This window comes from Poromitra crassiceps (genome assembly GCF_964638095.1).
Source record: "Poromitra crassiceps genome assembly, chromosome: 10".
Taxonomy (NCBI): domain Eukaryota; kingdom Metazoa; phylum Chordata; class Actinopteri; order Beryciformes; family Melamphaidae; genus Poromitra; species Poromitra crassiceps.
The window spans coordinates 36,758,783-36,770,398 of NC_139631.1; the positions used below are offsets into that span (position 1 = coordinate 36,758,783).

The 11,616-nt window shown below is 45.2% G+C and overlaps 1 protein-coding gene across 1 annotated transcript in view; it reads left to right on the top strand.

The window, feature by feature from the left end:
- The window catches only part of man1b1b (mannosidase, alpha, class 1B, member 1b), a gene marked incomplete at both ends in the record, with an annotated part of 92,273 nt that extends 81,852 nt beyond the window's left edge, over nucleotides 1-10,421 (top strand). Inside the window, 4 exons of the mRNA XM_083645420.1 lie at nucleotides 1,551-1,671; nucleotides 2,169-2,363; nucleotides 3,757-3,888; nucleotides 10,215-10,421. Coding sequence (XP_083501546.1) covers nucleotides 1,551-1,671; nucleotides 2,169-2,363; nucleotides 3,757-3,888; nucleotides 10,215-10,421 — 655 coding nt within the window. The remainder of the gene's footprint in view (nucleotides 1-1,550; nucleotides 1,672-2,168; nucleotides 2,364-3,756; nucleotides 3,889-10,214) is intronic.
- Nucleotides 10,422-11,616: the final 1,195 nt, after the last annotated feature.

Genomic DNA, 11,616 nt, shown 5'->3' on the forward strand with positions numbered 1-11,616 from the left:
CCACAGCACAGTAATGATGACATGTTCTTCATAAATCTAGCCTTTTGATTTTGCTCGCTTTCTCAAAGTACACCAAATTCATGCATTTGACTTTAAAATGTTTAAAAGAATCTCGCGGGGGGGCATGCCCCCGCATCCCCCTAGGGGGTCTGTGGTCCCCCACCACAAATACTCAAAATTCTGTGGGAAACACTGAAGCAGCAATCAAATCAAGGCCCTTTTGACGACCCGACGCGGGCAGTGGGCACTCAAGGACATGCGGACGGGCACGCACTCCTTCAGCGCTCACAGCGTCCCAGGTGGGAATCGAACCCAGGACCTTCTAGCTGTGAGGCGACAGCGCTTACCACTGCGCCCCCGTGCCTCCTCAAACCCAAAGATCTTGAAACCACTAGCAGCACATTATGTTGACCTCCCGCATCTTCGATCCAAAAAGTATCAGTATCGACCCTGAAAAATCCCACGAGTCTACGTCCAACCAGCACCACTGAAGTATTTAAGCTCTCCTGTCTGGTAGTATTTGCTTAATTTAGGGCACAACTAGAACTGATGAAAGATTGATATACCCCCAGCCCACACCAGGCACCGCTCGAGGGATCAGATGAAGCAGCTTTGAATGTTTCAGTCGTTTGTTGGAAGTGTTTCTGTGTTGCCTTCAGCCTGAATGGTACTTGGGATGCCATTGCAAACATAGATGTGAACAGGTTAGCTAAAAGTTTAGCGTCGCCAGCGAGGACCCCCACCGTTGCGGTTGGGGTACGTTTAGAAATCCCTCCAGGTCTGAAAATCTTTTGATGTCAATAAAAACACCGTTTCCTGCTATTGCCTACCAAAGGAGCAAACTTCTCCTCCTTGCCTTGGGAATACAATGTCTGCAGCAACTACTGGAGGCCAAGCCCTGGCCCCCGCAACGGTGGGGGCCCTCGCTGGCGATGCTAAACTTTTAGCTAACCTGTTCGCATCTATGCTCGCAATGGCATCCCAAATATCATATCATCATACTATTATGGGATGCGATGCGAGCAGTTGTATTATAGGATGTGCGTTTCCCAGGCAAACGACACACGTTGACACGTTTTGGAACAGCGGCGCACGCTGGCTGGCATGATGCTCCTAAAAGCAAAATGCTTATTGTTTTGAATGATTTGGCATCTTCTATTACTGTCAACACTAGTATTGTAATAATATGCCATAAAGGTTTATTGAAGTTTTGGGGCGAGCAGGGCAAAAAAAAACCAAAAAAACAAACACAAACTATTTTTTTCCTGCCTGGGCCCGCCAGGCCTGTAGAATAGTAGGGGAAACACTGTTACATCTCAGGCACTGAAGATGAACCCTTGCCCAAAAGGTGTGTTGCATCATGGTGCTGGCTTTTTGCATAATGGGTCTATTATAAATATATTGCATTTTGTTTTCTTTTTTTGATAGATTTTTTTGTACTGCCTGTGGACTGTAGCAGTGTACTTTCTGTTCGCTTCCCCAGACCCCAGTATTGTTACACAGACAATACAGTTCCTGAAGTCCCATATCAATTATTTGTGCTGTTGTAGGTTCTTGGAGGACTACCTGCAAGCGGTGGAAGGGGTGAAGAAGAATCTGTTGCAGAAGTCCTCACCTAATGGACTCCTCTTTGTCGGAGAGCTCTCCCATGGACAGTTCAGTCCTAAAATGGTCAGTAGCATACAAAACCACCCTCAAGGTTCCTACACAGGTCTGGAAAAGCATGGAAAATGAATTGGATCATTTGCAGGTCTTGGAAATGGGAATAATATTGCTCTGCAGGCTGCCCCCCCGCCCCCCCCCCCCCCAACAATTAACAAAAAAATATACAACTCTTGATACAAGTCTTGATATAAATGTATTTATTTATCGCATTGCTTATCAATCATTAATAATGCTAAATGGCTAGATGCTTCTCAAGTACTGCTTGTGCAATAATTTGATTCAAATGATATGTTACATATATGTATGTAATTTGCTAAGTTTGCCAGTTACTGTATACCGTAAGGCAGCTGATCGACTAGGGAGTCCGAGAGCTGAGGTCACATTCAAATAACTGATCACTAATCAGGTGGATGTGCATCACGACAAATGTGCTGTGTGATGTACCAATGTATCTACAGTATAATGTTTACAACTCTGTTATTTTGTGCATTTGCGTTTTCCAGGACCACCTCGTGTGTTTCCTGCCGGGGACGCTGGCCCTCGGCGCTCACAACGGCCTTCCTGATGATCACATGGACCTGGCCAAGCAGCTGATGGAGACCTGCTACCAGATGTACCACCAGATGGAGACAGGACTCAGCCCAGAGATCGTCCACTTCAACATGCACCAGGGTAGCACCCGAGACGTCGACGTCAAGGTGAGTGGAGGCCACGCTGCTGCACTGTAACTGAAAGGTTGCAGGTTCCAGTCCCCGGTGAACCGCTAATACGTGTCCCTCAACAGACACTGAAACCCGTCATATGATATATCAAAAGAATTAAAAAGGGCTCAATGGAATTGTCAGGTTTTGTTAATTTGCTAAATGTTTTTTTTACGCCGTGTGAAGAAAAAAAAGTTCTTGTCTAAAGAAAAAAAAATGTGAATAGTAGTGGAAAGACATTTGTTGAATAAATAAGTCTGTCTATATTTTAAAATGCCAGAATGGAGACATGATGGTGCATCTTGCCTCCTTCCATACCATGCTCCTCACTAAGTGGTCGTGTAGAATAGAACACGTGTGTTTGTACGGCACAAACATTTCTTCTCAGTTGGCGTAAATGGATCCGGATTTGATCGGGCATCATGTAGCCGCGTTGTAGCCGTGACGTCCTGAGCCCTAGTCAAAACGCTATACTTGCTGCATGCTACTCTTTCCCAATATAATTTATGTCCCCCCTGTTAATTGTTGTAACCTGGCAATTAAAATATTCCAGGACACAGCATCATCTTTGCAGCAGGTGGCTTTACGGTAAGAAAGGTGTGCTCACAGCGTAAATGACTGGATGAAAACACTCCATTCATAATATTAGAGGCACTCAGAATTCAACAGGGTTTACTCACGGTGCTATTGGCTTAACCCATTGATACCTGATGCAGCATTTGTGTGTGTATCCCTTTAAGACTTAAAGGGATACACACACAAATGAGGGATATACACGCAAATGCTGCATCGGGTATCAATGGGTTAAGTGTAGTCATCGTCAATCCATCTCATTTCACAACAAATCAGTTTCAATACACCTGGAATTTAGTTGCGATATCCACAGCAATCAAATCCACAGTTTATCACAACTACCAATACAATGTCCGATGCAATCCAATAACGGTAATTTATTAACGGGTTAATGAAGCACACTTCACGTTTTCCAGTCCAACAACAACCATCCATTTCCCTGTGCCAAACCCATCCAATCCATTCGGCTGATACTTGTCCGTATCAGGTTGATTTTGAATGTAGTGGCTATTCAAAAGGTTTTTCTCTAAGCCACTTCAACGCCAGTATGGAGCGAGCTCCAACGCGTTAGCATCTTCAGTCCTCAACCTGCCAGCCTTCTAAAGGGGGCGGGGGGAGACAACTCTCTGATGTTTTGAATTTGGACTGCAGGTGTCATTGTTACGCAGAAAAGGGACATATTTGTTCCTTTAACCAGGAAGGAAAAACATTTTTAGGTCATGGAAGTAAGCTTTGACAGACTTGGCATTTTACATCGGGCTATGGTGGGAACTCTGGACTTACCATTCACGGTCTCCATGTTTTTTTCCTGTGATAGCTTGCAGACAGACACAACCTCCTCCGACCGGAGACTGTGGAGAGCCTCTTCTACCTGTACAGGTTCACCAAGGACACAAAGTACCAGGACTGGGGCTGGGAGATTCTGCAGAACTTCAACAAGTACACTAAGGTCAGGCTTCCTGCATCAAATATGGACAAATAATTTGACAATTTCCAGGTCTTGAAAAGGTTGGGAATTCGCTTAACTGCGAAAACGCAGTTAAGCTACTTCCCTGCATAGGGCAGATACTTCCTTCTTGGAGTTTCAAAATAAAGCGCCCGTGTAACATGAAATAATTCAGGCATCTCAAGTGAAACATAAGGAAATTACTATTACCAGATTTCTCAATACATACATATACATATACATATACATATACACACACACACACACACACACACACACACACACACACACACACACACACACACACACACACACACACACACAAGATTACATTTGTGAAATTTTCTTAGGGGGGGTGGGGGGCACAACGAAAAAATGTACGCTTAGGGCACCCAAATGACCAGCAGCGGCGCTGGACACTGCATTTGTCCATGTCATGGCTTTAGCAGATGGCCCATTATCCATGTGTGTCTTGGGCGACTGAGACACGAGAGAGAGAGAGACCGCCCTAACCCCGAAATGCTTCTTTAAAGCCCCCATTCAGTCAGTTTTTACTATCGCTACAACCGTTTATGTTCCATCAAAACGTACATGTGCGCGTGCTGACTGTATCAACACACGTCATTTGCCCCAAAGAACTTAAATTGATAAGAACCGATGCTAATACTTGTTCCAACCATTATTCCACTGCAGGAGGGGTGCAGGTCCGCAACTGTATTATCAAGAGTCGCTTTTCACGTTACTGTAGGTTCCCGACAACTTGTGTTTAGTAGGGTACGCTTTTTCCCCCGGACTCTGCTAGGATTGCGTGTGATAGTTATTACGGCCGAACAAAGTGACTTACATCACATTATGCAACACTGAAGTGAATTGCGACAGACACTGCTGACATCACAATGGCTCAACTGACATAACTGATGAGATCATCACTGATTACATCGTCACTGATCATGTCACATTGTCTATGACAATAATCAATGTCACAAATCACTTATGCACAGAGAGATTGTGACATCGGTGATATCATAAATCACTGATGATGTCATTGCATAATGCATTGACATTGGTATATTGGTTGGTTGGTCGGTTGGTCCACAAATGTTGCTCTACAAAAATCAATGACATCATAATGGAATGGATGATAGAGACAACATTGTGGAGCAGTGATGTCATCAATAATGTCACGTGTCAATGGATGCATGGCCAACACCTCTCCCCATCAGTCAATGGACCGGATGACATGACAATAGAGATGTCACACTGTAAATGACATAGTGAGGTCAGAGTTTCTGCATTAGTGACATCATCACAAATCATCAAGGAGCACTGATGCCATACCTCCTAGGGACATCAGGGAGGTATATGGCATCATCATTGCCAATGATGCCATATCACTTCACACACACAGACCTCCACAATATGCAAATGAGATTATATAGTGTGACATCAGTGGTGACATCCAGCTACCATTGCTGCACTTGCAGCTACCATTGTATCACAGTTGCTCTGACATGAAATCATTGATGTCACAATATCAATAATCAATGTGTCACACATGTTATGCACAGCCATTGTGACAACATGACAACTCTGAATGCCCGCAGCTATTGCGCATTTGCGCTTTACATTTTTCGGCAATTGGATGGTGAGAACTTGTGTTAATTGCCAAGAAAAACACCTACGCTTGAGTTCCACTACCAGCGTTGCGTTGCATTAAGGTTTTTCACTTTCCATGCAATTCAGACATTTTGTATCTAAAAAGCAGGAAGTAGTAAGACAGGTGCAGGCACAATTATGGTCTCCAACTTTGAATCCATCTGATCCAGTGCCGGTGCCCTCGTTTTGCTTGCACCTGTTACTAATGCATTTTAGACACAAGGGAAGTGAAAATGGCCCATTGCCATGCGTGTTGATGTTCCCCCTGCTCGAGTGTGTGTTTACCTTTGAATGGATGCAACAGAAAACAGATGGCTGACAGGTGATTGCTGCAGTGGTGCAGGGCAATTATACGTAGCTAGGAAAGCCTGAATGAATCCTAGTCACAATAGGTCATTTTATAGAGGTCAAAGCTTCAAAAAAACATGGTTTCTCCAGTCGATAAGGCTACAATGGCGGAGGTATTGCAGGATATTGCATTTTCCCCGGCCACTGTGCAGATGGGGCAATACGCTTGGTGCACGAAGGCATGCAGGTGACTGGGCCCATCTGGGCTCCGTGCTCGGTCCCCTGCAGAGGGCGGGGCCTCTTCTTCCCCTTCTAGTCTTCCCCTGGGCAGCCGTATTCTGGCTCGAATGACTTCTAGTAGTAGTGCCATTGCAATGAGACCTTTAGTGCCACCGCTCCTACTTATAGCCTCAGCAGGAAAGGATTCATGACATCACTGATGTCACAAGTGGCATCACAATGACATCACTGATCTCACTCACTGACATCACCAAAGACACAATTTTGATTGAGGGACATCACTGATGACATCATCACTGATGACATCACACTGACACCGATTAGATCACAATACATCACTGATGACATCACACACTGACATGCCTGATGAGATCAACAATTGCTCGAGTGACATCACTCATCACTGATCACTCACCAATTACGTCACAATTCTGGTGACCACTGGTGACATCATCTGTGATATATGACATAATGACCCGGCCACTTTTGTTTCATTCTTTTGTGGGGACATACATACAGACATACAGACACTCTTATAGACGCCTCGGTCCCTACACCGTAAAAATACTAAAATATTTTGCCTTCCGTTCCGCGGCTGCAAAAAGAACCGCACCCTATTATTAGAGTAGTAAATGCTACCTTACTACTAATAGTAGTAGTAAGATTGTAACATCAGTGATTTCACTCGAGCAATTGTGATGCCATCAGTCATTGATGTTATCAGTGATGTAATCAGTGAGTGATGTCATCAGGGATGTCACTCGAGCAATTGTGATGTCATCAGTGATCTAACTCGAGCAATGGCTGGTTTAATGACATGTCATATCAATAGTGACATCAGTGGATGTCATAAATCATGATGTCAACAATGATCACATCAGAGATCATGCGAGGGAAACAGTGGATGGATAAATCCAGAAAGAGGCGGTAATGCAACATAAAGGATGCCAACTGTCATAAAACACCACAGAAGAAGAATCAGAGCTCATGCCACAATGTCATGTGAACTGATGTGAACAGATCTCACATGCATAGATTGATTGATTTGACTGATTTGTGACATAATCAGTGATGTCATAAATACAGATGATGTCACAATGACAATGTCTAGTGAACTAATGTCAATTGATGAAGACACATGCAGTATGCATTGTGACAGCATCAGTGATGTCATAAATCACTCATGATGCAACTTTTTTCTGCAGCCAGCAGCTCTACAAGTCACTCGGTTGCTTGGTTGGTCCACAGAAATTGCATTTCGGAAATTCGCATATCTGGTCGCAGCTATTGCGATTTTGGTTGTTTTCCTGGAAATACTTCTGAAAAAGGGGCGTTGTCTTATATCTGGTCTAGACTTTGAAATGTCAAATCGACAACCGATGCCAACCGAACTGGGTGTGCCCCTCAATCGAGCCTCTGTCTAAATAAATGTTGCCGCTTCCAAATTGTTGCATAAAATCCACTTTTCTGTCTTTGAAAAACCAAAAATCCATCCTTCATCTGGAGTCAACCCGTACATGCGGCGCACTGTTTACTCACTAATGCCCCCACACTTCCGGAATGGTATTGCAACTACATTTCTGCGTTTGTGCCAAGCAAGCAAGTTGCAATACCATTCCTGAAGTGTGGGGGGCAATAGTGAGTAAACAGTGAGTAAACATTTCGTCGCGTGTCCGGGTTGCTCCAAATGATTGTTTTTTCAAAGGCAGAAAAGTGGATTTTATGCAACAATTTGGAAGCGGTAACTACATTTATTTAGAAGAAGCGGATGTTAGCCGTCGGATAGCGTCTTCACTTCAAGTTTCTGGCACAGGTAAAAGGGTCCCTTTTAACACATTCACTGCCAGCCGTTTTTTTTTTTTTACTGTAGGTAGCTTCTGCCAGAGGGTTTTTTTGAGGATTCTGGCTCATTTTACAAGAGCCGAGGATTATTTTCTGCTTGGACTTTGTGAACACAAAGTTCACAAAAGTACTAATAGAATGTGTGCTTTCTCTGTCTAAAAGAGTTAGTTTGTAGAGTTAGTAGTTATGTAGATATTAGCCGTTGAGTACAGCATGGTTTCAGCGTCTGAGACTGAAAGCTGAGATAATCGCAGTTTTGTGAAATTCAATCAAACAGGCAGAACAGTCACTTTAACCATTTATTTTTGGCATCAGTGAGAGATCAGACATCTAAACAATATAGTTCTGAACGCCCTCTCCTTCAAACTCCTCCCTCCGTGGGCGTGTCTGGTGGCTTTCAGCAGCGTTTGTCACAAGCGAGTTTCTACTGCCTGTCTGAGCAGTGAGCAGCCTCCCTCCCTGGCGGCCCCCTCGTCGACGAGTGTGGATGGGGCTCACTCGTTTCTTGGGTTTGAGAGCTTTGATGAAGCTTTGTGCGATTCTAGGCTTTATGCTGCGTGTTTCAAAGTGTGTTTTCCACCCAGTCTATTTTTGGAACCCCCCACCGTTGTGCGCCCGTGTGCACCAGCGTGAAAGCGTTTTCGCCTACAGTATGAGAATGAGGCTCGTTCGTTTCTGGGTTTTCGGTTGAGCTCAGCTGGAATGAAGCTGCGTGCGATTCTGCGCTTTCTGCTGGTGTTTCAAAGTGTGTTTCACCCATAATCTATTATGCAAATTTGCAATCCCCCACCGCCAGCTCCCAGCGCGATAATGCGCGAAAGCGAAAGCGTTTTCGCCAATCCATTTTACAGTATGAGAGAATGGTTTCCTCGCGCGTTCCCCTGCAGTTTTGGCTCGGCTTTTTCTAGTCTGGAGAGCACTGTCGCCACTTAGTGGGTCGGTGGAATGGGTTGTACACGTTCGGTGGCTCCAATATTCTTTATAGGAGACGTGGGGGGCGTTGATCCACGTCCCACTGTCAATTTTTTTTTTTTTTTTTTTAACTCATTAAGTGCCATAGACGACCTAACTCGTCTTACATAATCCAGCGCTTAAGTGCCAAGGACGAGCTAACTCGTCTTACATAAACATTTTTTTTTTTTGACGGTGGGACATCAATCAACCCCTTTTACATCTTCGAGATAACTATTTGGAGCAAGAGCATGTGTGTAATCTATTTTACCGACCACTAAGTGGCGACAGAGACCGAGAGAAGCCACAGCCACGGGACCCAAAAGCCACGGGACCAAAAGGCAGCCGCCTCCCGCGGAAATGGCTTGGCGATTTTACAGTCAGAAGCCGGAGACACACACACAGAACGGACAGAGATCCCTTCCCCCCAGAGCCGCGGAGCAACGCGCGAACACACACACACACACACACACACACACACACACACACACACACACACACACACCGCGGGAGCAAGCCATTCAAGGAAATGGCGACGCGATTTTACAGTAATCCATTTCAGACTCGTCTTGCCCGACAGGCAGACAGGCAGGCAGGCAGCAGCAACGCGCTTCTGACACGCCCGCTGTTAGAGCCAGGAGGAAGGAGGAGAAGACACACGGAGGGAGGAGTTTGAATGAGAGGGGTGTTTCCTGTTGTTATGGAGGAAATTACTGTTCAAAACTATTGTTTAGAATGTCTGACGGTCTTACTGATGCCAAAAATGAATGGTTAAAGTGACTGTTTCACAAAAAGCCATTTATCTCTGAATAAATTTCCAGACGCTGAAACCATGCTGTACTCAACGGCTAATATCTACATAACTACTAACTCTGCAAACTAACTCTTTTAGACAGAGAAAGCACACATTCTATTAGTTATTTTTAGATGATTGGTGTTCATGAATTCTTAACAGAAAAGAATCCTCGGCTGTTCTAAAATGAGCCAGAATCGTCAAAAACACCCCTGGCACAACTTACCTACAGGAATGAAAACATGGCTGGCATTCAATGTGTTAAGACGAGATATCTCGTCATTGGCAGTCAACCGTTGGATTTTGTAAGACGAGATATCTCGTCAATGGCAGTGAACGTGTTAAGACCTAGACGTGAGAGCAGCGCGGTGCTCTTGATGGGCGATGCTACTATGGTCCCCGGGCGCTAACGATCAGTATGAGCGAGAGCGCCCGGCTAGCAGGGTAAGTCCTTACCGGCATAAAGTGTGATTCCTTACCATAAAGTGTGATTGTGTGGATGAAAGCCAAGGAGAATCCCTCTCGATGTTCTGTGCTGGTGTGTGTTCTCCCCTCTCAGGTTGCGTCCGGTGGCTACACCTCCATCAATAACGTCCGCGACCCCGGATACCCGAGCCCCAGAGACAAGATGGAGAGCTTCTTCCTGGGCGAGACCCTGAAATATTTCTACCTGCTTTTCTCCAATGATACCAGCCTGATCAGCCTGGACCAGTATGTCTTCAACACTGAGGCCCATCCGCTCCCCATATGGCCTGCCACGGAATAAATGCATATTACGTACACAAACCACCACACACACACACACACACACACACACACACACACACACGCACGCACAACACAGGCATACGCAAAATCGCATGCATAAATTCATACACATCTCAGGGCTTGGCTAACACCAAGATATAGCGTTATTATTCCTTTTTGAATCTCAGTGAATGAAACATTGGGGTGACCAACGATCCTGAACAAGGACCACACACATCTGGAAAACGCCTACTTTTTTTCCCTTTTCTTTTTTTACCGATTAATTGTTTAACGAGAGTGGTTTTGCGCTAAAAGCCATGGAGAGCGGCAGAGCCAGGCTCAGATTGCGGCGTAGCCTCGTATTTATTTGACTGATCTGGTCACACGGACTTGTGATGAGGACAGAGTTTACGCCTTCGCTCTGTCCCAAGCGGCCAGGCGCGCCAGCGTTGAAGAAAAGCCTGACTGTGACTTGAATCTAAGCTGTGTCTTAAATGTACGTTGAGGAGGGGGGAGGTGCTACACAGGGTTCGACCGATACGGGTTTTAGAAGGCAGATACAGATACTGTATCTATCTTTGGATCCACGTTGCCAGTAGCCAATATTTTATGTGTATTTGTGTATATTGAATATCTTCAAATTTAACAGCTTTCATGCCCCCCCCCCCCCCCCCAAAAATACAAGTCAGCAGTTTTCCCCCAGAGTTGTATTCTTACCAGGGTGGAAAAGCCTCTGAAAGAGCATTAGCTTAATAGAGCATCATGGGACGCTTGAAACACACCAGACGCTGAAGCGCCGTGAGTAGCTGCCAAGCGTCTGCAGGGTATCCGCGGGGTCTTGAAAAGTATTAAAAGTTGATCAATCAATTTAGGGAAAATGAAGGCCCTTAAAAAGTCTTCATCAGCATTTGAGAGGTATAGAGGGAATGCACGTGACGTCACGGACGCGACAGTCAGTGCGGGTACGCCCACTCAGCTGCGGTGAGTGTCAAAACGTCTAAACAAGCCAGGTGGCGCCGCCGGGTCACGGTGTTTAGCGTTCAGCTTCCGCGAGAAAACAACGAAAATGGGAAAGTGCTTTTGTGCCATTGACTGTAAAAATAGATTCAACAAGGCGTCGGAGGTATCTTTTTACAGGCTGCCGAAAGCTAATGAAACGGTCCCGGTCTTCTCTGCAGCTATCCAGGGTTTCAATGAGGGCTCATTCATTCTCT